The sequence below is a fragment of the Chelonoidis abingdonii genome, chromosome 12, assembly GCF_003597395.2.
Source record: "Chelonoidis abingdonii isolate Lonesome George chromosome 12, CheloAbing_2.0, whole genome shotgun sequence".
Classification (NCBI taxonomy): Eukaryota; Metazoa; Chordata; order Testudines; family Testudinidae; genus Chelonoidis; species Chelonoidis abingdonii.
In genome coordinates, this window is record NC_133780.1 from 4746047 (window position 1) to 4765844 (window position 19798).

At 57.2% G+C, this 19798-nt stretch overlaps 1 protein-coding gene across 1 annotated transcript; it reads left to right on the forward strand.

Moving 5' to 3' along the window:
• The first annotated feature begins 721 nt into the window (after positions 1 to 721).
• On the forward strand, positions 722 to 19576 carry PPP1R18 (protein phosphatase 1 regulatory subunit 18). The gene is made up of 4 exons (XM_032800425.2): positions 722 to 1169; positions 1807 to 4337; positions 17271 to 17478; positions 19043 to 19576. The coding sequence occupies exons 2-4, from the start codon at positions 2358 to 2360 to the stop codon at positions 19060 to 19062; spliced, it is 2208 nt and encodes a 735-aa protein (XP_032656316.1). The 5' UTR covers positions 722 to 1169; positions 1807 to 2357; the 3' UTR covers positions 19063 to 19576.
• Positions 19577 to 19798: the final 222 nt, after the last annotated feature.

The window sequence follows — 19798 nt, forward strand, 5'->3', positions numbered from 1 at the left end:
AAATCCTCAAATCATTGTCCGTCGTCCCCCACCGATAGCCCCATGGCAAATAGGTGGACACTCCCCAGATCAAAGCCTGCCCCCCTAATGCTATCTGTGCCTCTAGAGAGCTGGGAGCTCCCCACAAAGAAACTCTCCACCTCCCAACCCAGCCCTATCCCCTGATCCCCCACCCCACACACCTCCCCATCCCAGACCCACCCCCTGCTCCCACCTCACACACCTCCCTATCCCAAACCCCACCCCTGACCCTCCCCACCCCACACCCGACAGCCTGACCCAGATACGCTTCCACCCAGACTCCCTCAATGCCCCCTTCTCTTGAGAGCCCGCCCCCAACCCCATAACCTCCCCCATCTGTCCAGATCCGACCCTCCTCCCTCCACACACTCCAACCCCCCCACATTCTGCTACCAAAGCCCCTCCCCTCGCATTGTGTTCTCGTCCCCTTCTGTTTATACACAAAGACCCCCCCATCTCCGCCCCCGCCCCTCCTCTCTCCTCTCCCAGGCTTTGGGGGATGAGCCGGGCTGGGATTACGGCTCTGCTGGCGGCTCAGCGGCTGGGCCAGCAGCGGTTTCTCCCTGGGGCCCCGCTGCCTCCTGCCAGCGCTTCCCCGGCCCGATTCCCCAAGCGGGGCAGCGGACCGGCCCCCCGGCCCCCGCGGAAAGGCTCGGGGGAGGGCGCCGCCAGACTGGGGGAGGGGAGCCGCATGGGGCCGTGAGAAGCCGCCGCTGAGAGCCGGGAAATTCCCCCGGACGCCTGGGTCCCTCCGAGGTGTCGCTCTCCCCCTCCCCCACACATATTGTGATCCTTGCCGAATGCCGGGGTCCCACTGATCCCCCCGCCCTCCCAATCAGCCGCTGACAATAGGAGCCTGCGAGCTCCTTGCCCGGACGCCTGGGTCCTACCGAGATTTCTAACCCCCGCACCCCCCCCCCATCCGCCGCTGACAATAGGAGCCTGAGATCTCTTTGCCCGGACGCCTGGGTCCCTACAACGCTGGATCGCCGCTGACAAAAGGCGGTTTGGAACCTTCCCCTCCTCCCACGCCTCGCCCGGACGCCTGGGTTCTGAGGAGGCGCCCGCAGAGAATTCGGACCCTCCCGCACCGAAAGGAGCCGCCTTTTCGCCGCCCGGACGCCTGGGTTCCGCTACTTTCCTCCAGGGTAATTATTCTCCCCCTCCCTATGCTGAGCGACAGTCTTCATTCCCGCCCCCTCCCCCATCCGGACGCGTGGGTCCCATAGCCCGCTAGCCTGAGCCATCGAGGTTTGGAGTCCAGGGTAATTTTCATCCTCCCCCACGAAAAAGCCCCCCTCCCGACGCACCCGGCTGTGCCTGGACACCTGGGTTCCTCTGAGCCACCAAGATTTGATCTCTGTCTGGGGTAATATATATCTCTTCCCTCCAAGATTTACCGTCCTCTGCCCGGACTCCTGGGTTCCATTGTCCACCAAACCCAAGCCATCCTCCCGACTCCTGGTTTTCCCCCCGGACTCCTGGGTTCCCCCTTCCACCTAGTTCGAGCCATTCCCCTCACTCCCCGTTCCCCGGACTCCCTCCCCGACCCGGACGCCTGGGTTCCATTGCCCCCCCCACCCCCCAGGCTGAGCTGTCCCTTCCCCCTCCCCGGACTCTTGGGTTCCACGGGGGTCCGGGATTCCCAGCCGCGTGCGGGGCTGTCAGAAGGGCGGGTGGGGCAAGCAGTGCCCGCCCCCTCCGGAAATCGCCAGGCTGACACAGGCGGAACTTTGGGGATTTTTTTCATCTTTTCTTTTCTTTTTTTTCTTTCTCTTCCTCCAGAGCAGGGGCGGGAAAGAGCAGGGAGCCCCCCCAGATTCCTCTGCCGGCTCCGCTATCCCTCCTTCTCTGCCTCTCCCGCCTCCCCCAGCTCTCTCTCCATCCCTCCTTTCTCCCACTTCCTCATTCCTTCTTTCCTCATCCCCCTCTTCCATTCTTTTGCTGTCCTTCCTTCCCGCTAGTCCTCCTTCCCGGACTCTCTATCCCTCCCTTCCTCCTGGTAAACCATTCCTCCATTTCTGCCCCTTTCTCTTGCTCCTCCTCCTCCTCTTAAACTCTCTGTCCTTCCCTGACACCCTCTCTATCCTTCCCTTTCATTCTCTTAAACTCTCCCTCCATTCCCCCTCTTCTGCCATCCCTCCTTCCCTGACACACACTCTATCTCTCCCTTTCATCCTCTTAAACTCTCCCTCCATTCCCCCTCTTCCTCCATCCCCGACATTTTCTTTATCCCTCCCTTTCATCCTCTCAAACTATCCTCCATAACTCCTTCCCTGCCTCCCTTTCCCCCCGTCCCCACTTCCCTCCCTGCCCTCCACAGCCCCGGGGTGAGGATGGCGTCAGCTCCATTGCCAGCCCTGCCAGAGTGGAAGCTGCAGCTGCTGGAGAGGAAACGGAAGGAAGAGGAAGAGGCACGGCGCAGAGAGCGGGAGCAGCAGGACCGCATGGCCAAGATGCCAGCCTGGAAGCGGGAGATCATCGAACGCCGCCGGGCCAAACAGGGCTCTGGTGCCTCCTTCTCGGACACGGAGGGCAGTGGCAGCGGAGCAGGGCCCCCCTCGGCTGTGGCGGGGCCGCCCGGCCCCGGAATGGGCCAGGAGGAGAGCACCGTGCTGCAGGAGAAGATTGGCCCGGTGCACCAGAACCCCTTCATCCAGCTGGAGAAGAGGCGCAAGGAGACGGCGGCGCCGGAGGCCGAGCCAGCTGGCGCCAAGGCCAAGCAGTTGATGGAGCTGTACAGCCAGCGCCCTGGGGTGAGGACCCTACGAGCCGACAATGTCATCATCATTGAGTCAGTGCCGGGAGCGGCACTGCCGAGGGCCGAATGGCAGGGGGAGGCCAAATCCGGCAGTGTGGAATCCCTGAACGAGCTTCTGGCTCGGCGCGGTGGGAGCGTGACCGAGATCCGGGCCGGCGAAGTCTTCATTGTCAAATCGGCCCTCAGCCGCAGCGTGGAAGACCTCAACTCCTTCGGCCAAAGCCACGGCGAGGCTGATTGCCAGCAGGGGCTCCCGGAGCAACGCCGTGGGCGTGTCAGCAAGCTGTTAAGCCGCTTCGGCCAGGAGGACCCAGCCCCCCGCCCACTCAGGTCCCTCAGCACTGAGAACCTTGCCGATGGCTCCTATGAACGCCCCCTGGCAACAAGGAAACCGCCCGGCTCGGCCCAGCACCATAGTGGCACACCCAGCCCTCCCCATGACCTGCCAGGCCTGGCCCCCTCACCACCTCCCTTCACCGTGGCTTCCTACCGCAGCCAGTTCGAAGCCAGGTCTGAGGCCTGGCCAGAGAGCCCTCCACGGCGCTCACCCACCGGCAAAGCATGGGGCAAGGAGGCTGCCTCACCAGAGCGGGGAGCCAGGCGTGATGGCGGCAGCCCTGGCACAGTGGTGCCGGGTCCTCAGGGCAGGGAGGCCAATTCACCGGATAGGGGAGCCTGGCACTGTGGAAGCACATTGGCCTTGGTGCCAGGGCCTCAAGGCACGGAGGCCACCTCGCCAGATAGGGGAACTAGGGGTGATGGCAGTGCCATGGCAGCAGGACCACGAGGCAGAGAAGCCGCCTCACCGGAGAGGGGAGCCAGGCCTGGTGGCGGTGCATTGGCGTTGGGGCCAGGCCTACAAGCCAGAGAAGCCACCTCACTGGAGAGGCGTGACAGTGGTGGCAGTGGCTCGGGTGCGGTAATACCAGGCCCACTGGGCAGAGACGTCACCTCTCTGGACAGGGGTGGCAGGGGGGACAATGGAGACGCCTCAGCCTCAGGCCTGCCCATCGACACCATATTGGATGCCGAGGCCCAGGCCAAAGCTGTGGCCAGCCTGCGTCTCCATTCGCGCAACTCCTTCGTGGTGGTGCCACGCCGGGCGGCCGCCTCCCCTCCCCCAGACCCCGGCGAGGTTTGGCAGGAAACCAGCACTTCTCCTCCAAAGGCTGCCTCTGCTCCGGCCTCCACTTCCTCCTCCTCCTCCCCCAGCCGTGAGCAGCTTCCCCTCCCGGCCAGCACCGAGGAGCCGGCCGAGGGGGAGGCCATGAGGCGCGGGGGCCGGGGGCCCCGGGAGCTGGGGGGCCCCTCCGCCCTACCCCACCCGGCCGTGCAGCGCCGGAGCGGCAACACCATCACCATCAATCCCCGCAAGGCGCCGGTGCCTGCTGTGGAGAACGGCGTGGAGAGCGAGGGGGGTCCCGCGGCGCTCGAGAAGGCGGCCAGCACCCCACCGAAGAAGCGCTACCCCACGGCAGAGGAGATCCAGGTGATCGGGGGCTACCTGTCGCTGGCGAAATCCTGCCTGGCCAAGAATGACCCCCATCGCAAAAAGGTACCCAGCGCGCTCCTCACTCCCTCCTTCGCTCGCCCTCTTGCGTTCCTCCTTTCCCCGCTCTCTTTTGTTTTCTCTGCTTTGTGCTCTCACTTTTCACTCTCCCTCCTCTTGCCATTTTTATCCTTTCTTTCACTCTTTCTTTCTTTCCCTCTCTCTCTTTCTCCCTTTCGTTCGCGCCCTCTCTCGCCTGTTTCATTCTTTCTCGGCCTCAGCGTCTCTCATTCTTTCCCTTTTTAGTCTTCCTTTTTTTTGCTCTCTTTCTTTCTCTCTGCTCTGCTCATTCGTTCACCCTTTTTCTTCATTCTCTCTTCCGTTTGCTTCTCTCCTACTTTCCCCTCCCTCTTTTCATCCCCCACTGTCTCTTCTCTCCTCATTCCTTCGCTTTCTCCTTCAGGTGCCTAACACAGGCCTCAGTGTGGGGACGCCAACCCCAGGCGTGGGGCTGTTAGCCATGGTTGACCTTTGACCTCCCACCCAGGCTCAGCTCCCACTGAGCAGCGTCTCTGGCCCTCGTGAGCCAGAGATATAGGGCACGTGGTGGAGGCCAAGGTTGTCATGGGATCCACAGGGGTGTGGTCCAGGAACATCCTCACCCTGTTCTCATGGAGTTAGAGCAGGAAAGGCGGGGGACGGACTGTGGAAATAGTGTGGTTGATTCCAATTCCTCCAGATTTGGATGGGAGATGGCTCCCCCGAGAGGGGAAAGGCCCCGTATCCCATTCCCCACCCCTCTGAGCCAGGCAGTTCCTTTTGGAGTAACCTGGCTTGAGTTTGTAGCTGGCTTATGGGGGCTGGGGGGGAATAGGATATGGGACCCAGGGGCGGCTCTAGGCATTTTGCCGCCCCAAGCACGGCAGGCAGGCTGCCTTTGGCAGCTTGCCTGCAGAGGGTCCACTGATGCCAGCAGGCAAGCCGAAGCCGCGGGACCAGCGGACCCTCCGCAGGCAAGCTGCCAAAGGCAGCCTGCCTGCAGTGCTTGGAGTGGCAAGCTTGGGGTGGCGCCAGCAGAGTGCCCCCTCCAGCTTGCCGCCCCAAGCACACGCTAGGCATGCTTGGGGCTGGAGCCACCCCTGATGGGACCTTCAGTCTGGCCCCAGGGCAAAGGCACTGGCTGGCTTGGGGAGGGAGAGGAATGGATATGGGGTCCTTCCCCTCTTGTGGAGCACTGGCTCTGATCTGGATGCAAGGTTGGGGATTGGCTGGCTCAGGGATATGGGGAATGGCTCATGGGGCCTCTCCCCTCTAGAGACACCGGGCTGTGATCCAGCCCCGCACTGTCACTCCCGTTCCACAGCCCCAATGTGAAATGAGTTTGTTCGGCCCCAGCCCACTTCCCTGTTGGCCGAAAGTTGCTGGCAGCCTCAGCAGAGAGGCTGAGGGCTGGACAGGCCTTGAAGCCCCCTCTTTCCCTCTCACTGGGGATCCCTGCCAGTGCCGGGCTAGGGACCCAGTGGCAGAGGCCAGGTGGGGAGGGGGGCAACGGAAGGAAACGGGGTGATCCACAAAAGCCTTTTCACACATGTGACCCATGCCGGGGTCTGGGGTTGCCCTTGGCCAGATGCGGCTCTGGTGCGCACAGTGGCTGGTCTGTTCTTTGCCTCATAAGGGGATCATTTAGCAGAGACAGTCGCTAGGCAAGAGGCATCCCTGGCTAAACTTTGTGTCTGAACGTCAACAGCATTTTTGCAGCCAGAGTCTCTGCCCAGCTTCCTGGCACTAAAAATGCCTCCTCGTGCTATGAATCTGTGCCCGGGGGCAGCCCCACTGGCACTGGCTACAGAGCCCAAGAAGGCAGCTAGAAAAATCTTTCTACCCCATAATGCTCATTAAAGAAAAAAACTTGAGGATCCTGGAGTAACCGCTTTGAAGTACTAGAGTATTTGATCTTGTACTGGTATTATATAGGAAACAAATATAGTATATGAGAAATATGGGGTCTGACATAGTAGTATCGTACAGTAAAAATACTAGAGTAATGGGCCATAATTCCTTAGACTGCTCAAAATGACTACAGGCTACTACAGCACTTGAGCATAACAAATCACACTACTTTTAAATTATTTTAAAAATTACTGGTATTATATAGCAAATATGGTAACATTGTAGAGTAAGGGGCTATAGTACTGTTGGATTGCAGCTCAAACATACTATTAGAGTATTCGAGAGTAACAGATCACAATACAATTACATTACTCTGGTATTCTCTAGTGAATACATTAGATACCAAAGCAAGAGGCTATAATAACATTAGATGCACCATTGCGCAAAGACCCTGCAAACTACTAGATTACTCGAGAATAAAAACATCACACTACTGTTAAGTTGCTGGAGCATTGCTCAGCATTACTTAAAAATACTGGAGTACTTTGGAGTAACAGGTTACACCATTGCTAAATCACCATATTACATAGTGAATGCAGTAAAGGACAAGAGTATTCTACAGTGATAAGCTGTACGACTGTTCAATTGCTGTAGCATTGCTCAAATTACTACAGAGTGCTAGAGTAACATCACAGTATTGTTAGATTGCGGTGGAGTTACTCGACGTTACTGCAAAATACTAGAGTATTGCAGAGTAACAGATGACAATATGGCTAAATTATTTTACTGTTCCATAGTAAATACAGTAAAATACTAGAGTAAAATGGTGCTGTTGAATTACTATAGCACTGCATTAAATTACTGTAAAAGCAGCAGTGTTGTTGTAGCCAGGTCAGTCCCAGGATATTAGAGGGACAAGTTGGATGAGGTCTTGTATTGGTCTAATTTGTCTCTCTCACCAACAGAGGTTGGTCCAATAAAATATATTACCTCCCCCACCTTACCTCTGTAAAGCACCAGGGTATTCTAGATTAATAGACTGTTAAATTACTGCAGTAATGTCCCAAATTACTGCAAAGTGCTAGAATATCCTACAGGGTAATGTCAAGATACTGTTAAAATACTGCAGTATTTGCTTCCGAATGTTATGGTGTTCCAGTGAATAGATCACAATGCTGTTAAATGTTTTCGGTATGGCATAGAGATTACTTTAAAAATACTTTAAAGTATGGCAGAGTGGGAAAGAAATAGGTCTCAATATTGTTAAAATACTACAGTGTTGTATGGTAAGTACTCAGAAATACTGAGACCAAACTGAGTGTAGTCTACGGTATCAGATCACAGTAGTATTAAATGACTACAGTACTCTCTGTGGTAATGCTTGTCAGATAAATAATGCTTTGCTCTAAAGTAATCATTATACGTTTTCAAAATAGGATAGTATTTTAGCTACTTTGTCTGTATATCATCCATCTCCCTGTGCTCATGTCTCTCACTTTCTCTTTCTCTCTCTCTCTTCAATCCACATACACAACTATCTATCCATCTAATCACCGTATGCATCTGTCTGTCTCTCTCTCTAATGCATCCATCCATCCATCCCCTATAGGCATCATCCAATCCCCATCCATCCCCCTCCATCCATCCAGTCCCCATACATCTCCCTCTGCCCATCCAGTCCCCTTATCATCCATCTCTCTATCTCATCCCCATATGTGTTTGTTTCTTTATCGAACACCCGACCTTTCCCCTTTCAGCATCAATGACAAAGACTCATTGCCACAAACCCAAATGCTGTAGGGGTGGGGGCCCCCATGGTGACCAAGCCAAGATAATCCCCCACATACTTCCCTGCTGCTATGCCACGTGTTGCCTTGGCTTTTTAATGCTCTAGTCTAGCACTCCCCGATGCTGGTCTGCTCTAGAATCCTGGGCTCCATTTCCTACGCTGACTTTGACGGAGCAACCTCTATTAACAGGGTCTGGGCCTCGGTGTTTATAGCTCCATCATCCTGTTGTGCTGCATTACTGCAGGGGCTGTTACAGAATACGGTGGGGACTGTTACTCTAGAATGCTCTCGTGGTTTTCACTCTAGACTGCTGTGATCAGCCACAACCCTGCAATGGAGCTCAGTACTGGCACTTTCAGCACCAGGGCCTTATCTGTAGCTCTAGAATACTCTGGCAACAGTTGTTCTAGAACACCTAGTGTTACTCTAGAAGTGTGTGGTGACTGATGCTCCAGAATATCCTAGTGGGTAATTACTCTACAAAACAGTGCTGGAACACAGCAGTGATTGCTACTCCAGCAGCAACAACTGTTCTTGAACACAGGCTGTGACGTTCTAGAAGACAGCTGCACATGCCGCTCTAGAATGCTTTGGAGGTAATTGTTGGCCAGAATGCAGGGCCTGTTAAACTGCAGGGGCCTGTTGCTCTAAATCAGAGGGGAAGCTCTAGAACATGGGGCAAGATAGCTGAGCAGTCAGGAACACAGTATGTGTCATCCTGGTGTGCAGCGGAGGAGGGGGCTTGCTCTAGAATGCATTGAACAGAGAGCAAGTTGCAGCTTCAGAACATGTGGTGGGGGCAGGCTGCCACTCTAGAATGCTGTTGATGTCACTCTGGAATGACGCAGAGAGGGTCTGTCGCTCTATAACGTAGTAGCTGTTGCTCTAAAAAGCTTTGGAGATGTCTGGTCCTGTAAAATACACTGGAGGGATGGCAGGCTGTCACTCTAGAACATGGGAGCTAACATGGTGGAGCACAGTGGAGGGGCCTGTTGCTCTAGCATGCAGCAAAGGGAGACGAGTTGCAGCTCTAGACCATGGGATTGTGGGATCCCTGCCACTCTAGAACACAGCTGGCGTGCCTGTCGCTCTAGGACCTTCCGGCGTCTGTACTGAGCCGGGTCAGGTCGCCGTCCCCAGGCTAAGTCCCTTCTGCCTCAGGCCCAGCGCCATCCCTCTGCCCAGTCCTTTCGTGACTCTCTTGAGGGCAGATTCCTGCTCCAGTTTTTCATCACAAACAGACCTTTCACCACAAAGGGCTCTTTATCTTCCGGAGGGTCTGGAGCAGCTGAGTGGCTGCGATCTCCACCCGGCTTTTCCCTCTCACGCAGGCAGGGGCCCTTCAGCTCAGAGAGATGGAGCCAGCTCTCTTGCTTGCTTTGTCTCTCCCTCCCTTGCTCTCTGCCCTGAGGCTGAGCCCTCACTCCACCCAGCAGAGGAAGCCCTGCTGACATCAGCTGCTGACGGCCATGCACTCAGCGGAGACCTGGCGGGGTGAGGGGAGACCAATAGGCCTAGCAGCTCAGAGTCTGGCCATGGGGCTCCCTCTAGCCAGCTCAGATAGGCTAAGGGGGAATGGGGTAACACATCTCTGATGGGGGAGAGGGCAGGCTTAGAGGGATGAGATGGGGAGGATTGGGGGGGGAGGTATCCCGAGCTCTGGGAGGGACATGGGGTCTAGTGGGTTAGAGCAGGGGAGGCTGGGAGCCAGGACTCCTGGGTTCTGTCCCCAGTTCTGAGAGGGGAGTGGAGTCTAGTGGGTTAGAGCTAGGGGGGTGGGATGGGAGTCAGAACTCCTGGGTTCTATCTCCAGCTCTAGGAGGGCAGTGGGGTCTAGTGGATTGAGGTGGGCTGGGACTGGGAGCCAGGACTCCTGGGTTCTATTTCTGGCTGTGGGAGGAGAGTGGGATCTAGTGGCTAGAGCTGAACTAGAGGACAGTAAGAGATTTCAGTTCACTCTATATAAATCTACCTATCTGTTTATCTGTCCACCCCTTCTCTCCCACAATATTTCTCTAACCATCCATCTATCTGTGTTCTTTCTTTCCTGGACTGCACCACCCCCACCCCCAATAGTTCATTCAGGACCAAAGCCCCTGCCACCCCTGTTCCCCATTCTCATGGAGGCCCGGCCATAGCCCTGATCAGTGACTGTGGCTCAGGCCTGGTGTCACGGGCCTTGTTCCTGTCCCCATAGTGTGGAGTCTGGGACTGCTCATGTCTAGGCCCCAGGGCCTTGCCTGCCTCTCCTGGTGGGCTCCTGCCAATTGCCAAGAGCTGGTGGGGGGGTATGGGGGTGTGTGTGTACAGGGGATGCCAGGGCTGGGATCCCTCCCTGCTGAGCTCAGAGCTGGGGAGTCACTCAGACAGGGCTCCGGGGCAAATTCTCATTTGGGCGTCATCTCCCCGCCCGCCTACAGCCTCTCCTGCCTGCTGAAATGCAGCTGCCTCTGGTGAGGGAGAGATGCTTCCAGAGGAGTTAGAGAAGGGGGAGGATGGCAGGCAGGACTCCTGGGTTCTTTCCCCAACTCAGGGAGGGGGGATCTAGTGGGTTAAAGCAGGAGGGCTGTGAGTCAGGACTCCTGGGTTCTATCCCCAGCTTTAGGAGGGGAGGGGAGGGGAAGGGTCTAGTGGGTTAAAGAAGCGGGGGCTAGGAGTCAGGACTCCTGGGTTCTATCCCCAGCTTTAGGAGGGGAGGGGAGGGGAAGGGTCTAGTGGGTTAAAGAAGCGGGGGCTAGGAGTCAGGACTCCTGGGTTCTATCCCCAGCTCTGCAGAGGAGTGCAAGACAGACAGAGAGAGAGAAAGGAAAAAGCAAACATGTGCCTGAGAGGAAGACACGAACCCCCAGAGACTGTGTGTGTGAGAGAGAGACACAGCTGCAGACAGTCTGACTGGGCATTTGGGGGAAAGCGGAAGCCACTGTCCATGCAGAAGGACATAGGGACCAGGTCTGTGCTGGGTCCCAGCCCAGCGCTGCAGCCTGAGGCTCACCCAGGATGTAGAGGCCAGGACCACAGAACAACACCTGCAGGATGCAGATTTGTTGGGGAGAGGTGGGAAAGGGATGGGTGTGGAGGGGTAAAAGTGGGAGAAGGAAGGAGTATGAATGGGCAAGGGATGTCGAGGGGAAGGAAAAGGTGTGAGGGGGGAGGGGAGAAAGGGGCAGGCAGGGTGTGATGGGGGAGGGGACCAGGCCCGGCTGGCCTCCCACTGGCAGAAGCCACCAGCAGGTTTTTCCAGAGGAAGTCATGAAAAACACTGAGGTCAGCGTTGACGAGGTTGCCATGGTCACTGTTGGGGGGGGGGCACTTTAACCCTTCATCTCCCCCAGAGCTGTTGCGCCTATAATCCCACTCCAAGGCTTCCCAAGAGCGGCTCCTGGCGCCCCCTCACTCCCGGCCTAGAGCCATGCACCCTGCATGGATCTTGGCTTCTTTTTGCTCTCATAATTATGGACACCTGGGTCCAGGGACTGAGACATGGGGTTTTCCCCCTCTAGGGGGCGCCAGCTCCCATCTGGCCCCAGGGGGGCGGGGACTGAGACATGGGGCCTTTCCCCTCTAGGGGGCGCTGGCTCCCATCCGGCCCCAGGGGGTGGGGACTGACAAACAGGGCCTTTCATCTCTAGGGGGACTGGTTCTGGAGTTGATCATTCCCATCTGGATGTAACAAGTAGTTCAATCTCAGCCCAGCCCCTAGCAAGGCATGTGCCCCCATCCCTCCCCCATGCTGGCAGCCTCAGGAGGGAAACCGAGGGCTGAACTGGCCCCAGAGCCCCAACTCCCCTCTGCCCCCTAGAAGGGATCCCTGCAGGGGCAGGGCTGCGGCCCACAGGCAGGGAGGGAGTAAGGTGTGTTTGCATGGGAAGAGATTAACTGGGCTGCCCCGCACCTACTCTGGGCATTACCCAGAGGCCCCTGGGGCTGCCGGTCCTGCCCCGTCTTCCCGCAGTGCTGCAGCCCTGTCGAAAACAGGAAGCGGGGAACGTGTGGGACGGAAAAGGGCGGGGAGATCGAGGCCTGTGTCAGCTGAAGCCCCAGGCAGTCTGCACCCGCTCAGGAAGTGGTTATTGCAGTGCAGAGCGAAAGCAGCAGCTGGTAGGGGCGGGGCTGGAAGTCAGGACTCCTGGGTCCCATCCCCAGCTCTGGGAGGAGAGATGGGGCTAATGGTTAGAGTGCGGTGGAGAGGATGGGGAGGTGGGAGTCAGGACTCCTGGGTCCCATTCCAGCTTTGCCATCAACCCTTTTTTGTGTCTGAGTCGTCCCACCTCCCCACCCACCAAACACATGTGATTAACCCTTTCCTGCCCACTTTGACACCTTAAGAACCAGGCCAGAACAGGATAAAGGGTGCTCGGTGGATATTATGGGATAAGAAAAGGACTGTGGAGCTGCAAATCTAGCCCTTCAGACTGCCCCCCAGCACTGTGAGCCCAGCCTGCATTAATGCCATTTGATATAAGAGCTTTAGAGGCGATTCCCCAAATAGCCCCTCTCTTATCTGAGCTAATTCCGATCTGGCTGGGGTCCAAAGGTCCCGCCTGGGCTATTGAGGGAAAGAAACAGCGCCCAGCCTGCCTCTCCGATTGGAACCGGTGCCCCCTAGAGGGGGAAGGCCCCATTGCCCGTTCCCCATTCCCCTGAGCCAGCCAGTTGCCCCAGCCCGGGGCTGGCTCCCCTTAGCAGGATGGGAGCTGTCAGCAGAGAAGTGGAGAATGGCTTGAGGACTCCTGGATCCAGTCAAGGATCCCTGCCCAGGACCACTCCAGCGCCACCTGAGACAGGCTGGGGTTGCTTTTCCGTTCTTTTACTTCAGGTCTCTGAGAGGGGCAGGGATGCAGGCTAGACTAGGGCTCTGGTCGGGGTGGGAGGGGGGGAAGTTCTGTTCCCAGGGCCGGCGCAACCCATTAGGCAACCAGGGCGCTAACATTTGGGGGGTGGCAACCGCAGAGGCCGGATCTTCAGCCATGCTGGTTGTCAGTGGTATTTTGGGGGCGAGACCTTCCGCTGCCTCTGTCGAGGGCGCCATTTTGGGAGTGGGACCTTCCGCCACCTAGGGTGCAAAAAAAGCTGGCGGTGCTTCTGTCTGTTCCTAGTGGATAGAGCCCTGGAGTGGGACTTGGGGCCCCTGGTTTCTATTCCTGGCTTGGCCACTGGCCTGGCAGGTTGCCCTCAGCTAGTCTTTCCTCTGTATCTCAGGTACAGCTGAGGATGGGTAGATAGAGAGATCTATAGATAGATCTCGTGATGGGTGGATTGAGCTGAGGATAGGGAGAAAGAGAGAGAGATGATAATGGATAGACAAGAGGATGGGTGGAGCTGAGGATAGCTAGATAGATAGATCTGAGGATGGATGAATAGATAGATGATGGGTGGGTGGATGGATGGAGTTGAGGACAGATATTTAAATAGATGTGTTGATGGATATGTGGATGTGTGGAGCTGAGGATGGATGGACAGATAGATCTGATGATGGAGGGATAGAAGGGTACCCCTGTGAATGGATGGATAGAGCTGAGGCTAGATCCGTTGATGGGTGGATAGATAGAGCTGAGGTTAGACAGATATGTATAGGTAGATCTGATAATGGAGGGATGGATATGTAGAAGCCGCTGAGAATGGAGAGATAGAAAGAGCTTGCCATGGATGGATGGATAAAGATGACGATGATCTGACAGTGGATAGATGGATAGAGCTAATGATGGATGGATAGACAGAACTATGGATGACTAGAGGGATGCTTGGATATAGATAGTGTGGCCAGGCATCTAGCTGGTGTGTTTCCCATCTATTCTCCCCAGCAGGCCAGACAGTCTTTCTCTGGCACAGCAGTCTCTGGGCTGTGATCTGTGCTTCAAAGAGACATTGAGGGGTCTGGTCAGGGAAGGGGCACAGGACCTACTCCAACACAACACTCCACGGGATCTGGAGCTCAGGAGAGCCTGTGGGATAGTGCCCTGGGCTTCAGGCTACAGCTCAAAGGGGCCACGGAGAGTCCAGCCTATCCATCTATCCTTCCTCAGCTCTTGGGCAGAGAGAAAGGGCTGTGAGGAAAGCAACAGGGAGTCTGGAAGTTGTAGGGAGGGCAGCCAGGGGTGAAGGTTCCTCCAGGCAAATGATCTGGAGAAAGCATTGGAGATGCCCATGGATCTAGAGCGATAGTGGCATGGAGGGTCGATGGGTCATATCTGTATATTCAGGGCCATTTCTGGAGGATCATGGGTCCATCAGGAGAGAGAGGGTGATTTCTGGAGGGTTGTGGGATCCAGACTGGAGGGATGTGGGCCAAGTCTAGAGGGTCTTGGGTTGTGTCTGGAGATTCATGACCGTTTCTGGAGGGCCGTGGACCCAGTCTGGAGGATCATGGCTCTTTCTGGAGGGCTATGGGAGCCAGTCTGAAGGGACGTGGGCCAAGTCTAAAGGGTCTTGGGTCATATCTGGAGATTCACAGCCATTTCTGGAGAGCCATGGGCCCAGTCCAGAAGGTTGTGAGGCAATTTTGGAGATTTGAGGCCATTTCTGGAGGGTCTTAGGGTGGGGTTCGGTTTCTGCTCCCCCGTTCTAGGCTCTGGGGGCAGACAGGAGGGGCAGGCATCCTGATGGAGGTGGTGCTAGACACCAGAGCGGAATTGGGACGTTCCTGGCGCAGCTGTGCGGAGTTGGATGGCAGCTGGATTCCCGGCCTCCCCTCCCCCTCCCAGCCAAACCAGGCCTATTCGCTCCTTATTTAGGAGCCAAGCAGTGGAGCGAGTGACTCAGGCACATTCCAGAGCTGGGGGAACGGGCGGGGTGGGGCTCAGCAGCTGGGTATGGGGGGGGCAGAGAGAGAGAATGGGGGAGCGTGAGAGAGACTGAGGAGGAGAGATGAAGCCAGAGATTTGGGAGGGAAAGAGGGGGATGTTAGAGTCACAAGGGAGGAGCTGCAGAAAGATGCAGAGAGACATTTTTCATTTCTCCTTTTTCTCATTCCCTTCTTCCTCCTCTCTTTCTCTCGCTGTCTATCTTTTTTGTTCCATCACCCAGTCTCCTCCCTCCCTTTCCCTTCATTTCTCCTCCTCCTCCTCCACCTCTTCTGTCTTTTCAGTCTCTGTAGGACTCTGACATGTTCCCCCGCCTTCATTCTCTCAATCTGTTCTTTCTTGGACCCTTCCCGTTCATCCACTGCTCACCCCCATTTCCTCTCTCCCTTCTTCTGTTTCGTTCCCCTGTTCCTTCCTCTCACAGATTTTCTCCTTCCATTCTTTTCTTGGATCCTGCCTGTTCTGTCCTACATTCCTCTTTTCCTCCTGTCTCATTCCCCTCTTCCTTTCTCTGCCTCCCTCCCTGATTTCCTCCTTCTCTTTTCTTCGCCCCTCCACTCCCGTTAGTCTCACATTCCCTCTCTTCCCCGCCTCTGCTTCTCTCTCCTCCACTCCTCAGTTTTCTCCTTCTGTTCTTCTTCTCTATCCAGACTTTCCTCTCCTCCCTTCCCCCACGCCCTTGCTCCCTCTTTTCCTTCCATGCTGCTGTCACTCCCCTCCTGGATTTCCAGGTTCCTTCTTTCCCATGCAATCTTTCATCTCCCCTCTCACATTCCCTTCTTTTCCTTGCTGGTGTTCCCTCTCTCAGCCTGGCCCTGGCCTTCCACATGCCTCTCTACCTCTCCTCTGGCCCTTCTCCCATCCCTCACTACCTTCAGTGAGCATCCATGATGCTGTTATGGCCCTGATCCTCACCCTCAATTTCCCCGGACAGGCCTCGTGACCCCTCTCCCCCTCCCCCCCAGCTCGTTAATAGACTTCAGTTAATTGCGATTAGCAGGGGATTAATTCCCATGGGAACCAATTCGGGAACAGATAAGATCAAAGATACACCCCTCCATGTCACCAAATGGAGTGGGGGAGGTGTGCCTGGGCTAAAACTAGAACCATGCTAAGCAGGAGGGGTTGCGGCCGGGATTACTGCTGGAAATTGGGATGGGGCTGTCAGTGCTGCCTCCCAATACCCCAGTGCAGCACTGGGGGGCGCTGTCCTGTGGAGAGCAAGCTAGAGGCTCAGTAGGTGGCGCTGTTGGTGGTGCTGACCCCAATACCCCTGTGCGGCACTAGGGGACGCTGTCCTGCAGGGAGCAGGATGTGGGCTCAGTAGGTGGCACTGTCCTGCCACAGTTGGCGCTGACCCCAATACTCCAGTGTGGCACTAGGGGGCGCTGTCCTGTGGGGAGCAGGAGGGGGCTCAGTAGGTGGCACTGTTGCTGGTGGTGGCCCCAAAACCCCAGTGCGGCACTAGGGGGCGCTGTCCTGCGTGAAGCAGAATGAGGGCTCAGTAGGTGGCGCTGTTGCTGGTGCTGGCCCCAATATCCCAGTGCGGCACTAGGGGGACGCTATCCTGCAGGGAGCAGGGAGGGGGCTCAGTAGGTGGTGCTGTTGCTGTTGCTTACCCCAGTACCCGTGGGCAACACTAGGCAGCGCTGTACCAATTTTGGATTGCATAGAAAATTGAAGTCCTGACCAGGCCCAGTCATTAAATCTCCCCTGGCACTTTCCTCCCGAGTTGGGGTGTGAACCCCAGTGTCCTGGCCAGATCCTCCCCCAGCCCACATCCATTCTGCCTTCCTGATATCCCCTGCCCTGTAGTTACAAATGGATGCAGGATTACCCTTCACCTCCCACTTTATGCCACTGTCTGGCTGTTCCCCCGCTGCCCCACCCCAGAGGTGGCTGCATCCTAATGCTGTATGCAAGGCTCCTCCTCCCATCTCTGCCTGGCCCCTGCTCCTTCCTCTACGCTATTTGTGGCCCAGCCTAGCTGCAGGTCAAGGTAGATGCTCTTGCCCTTGGGGAATCGTCTTTCTCTGCAGGAGGGATGTCTAATCTCATTTCCTGCAGAGTTTATCTCCTGCCAGGGCTCTGTGCCCAGCTTGGGTGCGGGCAGGGGCAGCTTACTGGTTGCCCTCCGCCAGAGGCTTAGCCAAAGTGCGACTGCCATGGGCACACTGTCCTCAGAGGGTCCCTAGAGAGCCACTTCCTGGGAGATCTGTTATTGTAGGGTCTTTCAGCCCTGGGGATAGGCACAGGGGTTACTGAAGAGTCTTTGAGTGGGTGCTGGGACCCAGCACACTAGTCATTATTTTAGGGTCTCTCAGATGCGCTGGGGAGCCATCCACTGGTTTGTTATTGTAGACCCCACTGGTGCAGGGTCTAAAACTGATAAGTTATTGGAGAGTCACACTTAAACAAGGGGTGGGGACATAAAGCTAACCCGGTGCGGTAGGGGGCAGAGGCGGGATACCGGGCTAGATGGGCCCATTAGTCTGATCCTTATCCCCCTTCCCCTGCAGTTGAAGATCTGGTTCAGCGAGAGCCAGCTGGAGCGCACCTTCCAGTACCCATCCGAAGGGTCCCTGCTGGAGGAGTTTGGGCCCCCCGAGGAGTTGGACATGCCGGCCTGTGCCAACCCCCATGGGGAGGACGAAGAGGAAGAGGAGGAGCTGCTGCTTCTCCATCGCGACCTGCCGGGTGTGCTCAGGACCAAATCCCTCATCGTGGGTGAGTCTCGGCGAGCACTAGGGGGCGCTGTCCTTCAGGAAGCAGGGTGTGGGGCTCTGTAGGGGGCACGCTCACCTGGGAGTCAGTGCTGGCCCCAATGCCCCAGTGCAGCACCAGGGGTCGTTGTGTAGCAGGGAGCGGGGTTAGAGGCTCAGTTGGGGGCGCTTCCCCTCGTCAGTCAGTGCTAGTCCAATGCCCCAGCATGGCACCTGGGGGTGCTGTGCTGCAGGGAGTGGCTTGGGTGATGAAACACGCTGGGAAAATGCTTATGAAACAGCTGCTGCCGGTTCCCCACCCCTGGGAAAACCTCTTGCTTTGCTGGCCATGGGCATTGGGGCTCCATCTAGTGGCCAGATGGGGGAAGCTCAAGCTCGCTGGCCTCCAGCAAGCCCCGCAGGGCACAGATGCATCCTGCCCTTTCCAATTCAGCGGGCTCTTGCCATTTGCTCCCTGCCCCAGCCCCCACTGTCTCCCCCTTCTCCAGGAAGGCCAGGCACATGCCCCTCCCTCTCCTCCAACATCCATCAGGCAGGCACTGCTGCTATGCTTTCAGCTCCCAGCTCTGGGAGGGAGGGATCTAGTGCAGAGGTGGGCAAAGTACGGCCCGTGGGCCACATCTGGCTGGCGGAACTGTCCTGCCTAGTCCCCAGGCTCCCAGCCGGGGAGGGTGGCACCAAGCCCCTCCCCTGCTGTTCCTCCTCCCCTACAGCCTCAGCTCACTGCGCCGCCGGGCAGCTCAGCACCGGCGCACCCCCTGCAGGAAGGGGGCAGAGGAGAGCAGGGAGAGAGGCTCACTCGCAGCCTCAGGGGGGCAGGTGGGCAGTGCGGGTGGCGGGAGTGTGGGGAACACATCCAGAGGACTCAGGAGGATACCAGGCGGCTACACAGCCGGCCGGAGAGAAGTGGCACTTTAAAGGGGAAACTGCTGCTTCTCTCCAGCTGCACGGCTGCCCCTGCTTTTCCTGAGTCCTCCGCCCATGTTCACAGAGCCACATTCCGAAAGGGGCTGGGAGTGGGGGTTGGATAGGGGGTGGGATTCTGGGGGACGGTTAGGGGCAGGGGTCCCAGGAAGAGGCGGTCAGGGGACAGGGAAGGGGTCTAGATAGGGGATGGGTGTCCCAGGGGGCCTGTCAGGAGCAGGGATGTGGATAGGGTCAGGGGGGCAGGGAACTGGGAGCAGGGGGTTGGATAGGGGGTGGCGTACCAGGGGGCAGTTAGGGGCAGGTTGTCCCAGGAGGGGGCGGTTAGGGGACAAGGAGCAGGGGAGGGGTTGGATGAGTCTGGGGTTCTGAGGGGGGCAGTCAGGGGGCAGGAAGTGGGAGGGGGTGGATTGGGGCAGGGGCTAAGCTGTTTGGAGAGGCACACCCTTCCCTACCCAGCCTTCCATACCATTTCACAGTCCCAGTGTGGCCCTCAGGCCAAAACGTTTGCCCACCCCTGGTCTAACAGGTTAGAGAAGGGGGGCTGGGAGCCAGGACTGCTGGGTTCTGTTCCCCTGAATGTCCCTGCTGGGCTTCCCCCTCTCCCATTCCCTACTCACTTCCCCTTCTCTCTCTTCTGACAGATGAATCCTGCAGGCGGTAACCCCGCAGAACCCCTCTCCCTTATGGCAGGGGGACGGGGCAGGTCCAGAAGATGCCCTGCCATGACTGGGTCCCGACCGGCCCCTTCTCTTTCGTCTTCCAGTAAAATCTCAGCAAGAACAAGGACTGGAGGGAGGTCGGCTCCAGGCCCCCTGGCTGTGACTAGGCCAGAGCAGCTATCATCCCATTTGACTGCTCCCCTAAGGTCCAGCAGGGGGGATGAGACCAACAGAAAAACAGCATCCAGAGAGCCTTCAGGAACAAACCCACTGCAGCCAGCAGGGGGCACTCTGCACCACCTGGACTGTGCTGGGAGAGCCCATTCCCACTGCAGCCAGCAGGGGATGCTCTGCACCGCCTGGACTGTGCTGGGAGAGCCCATTCCCACTGCAGCCAGCAGGGGATGCTCTGCACCACCTAGACTGTGCTGGGAGAGCCCATTTCCACTGGGGGCTCTCTGCATCATGTTGACTTTGCTGGGAGAGCCCATTCTCAATGCAGCCAGCGGGGGGGACTCTCTGAACCCTGTGGACTGTGCTTGGAGAGCCCATTCTCACTGCAGCCAGCAGGGGGCACTCTGCACCACCTGGACTGTGCTGGGAGAGCCCATTGCCACTGCAGCCAGCAGAGGATGCTTTAAACCCCATGGACTTTATTGCCACCGAGAGGTCACCTGGCCTACCTTCAGCCAAAGTTTAAAGATCACATCCCCTCCTGAAAATGGGTATGCGGGGGGG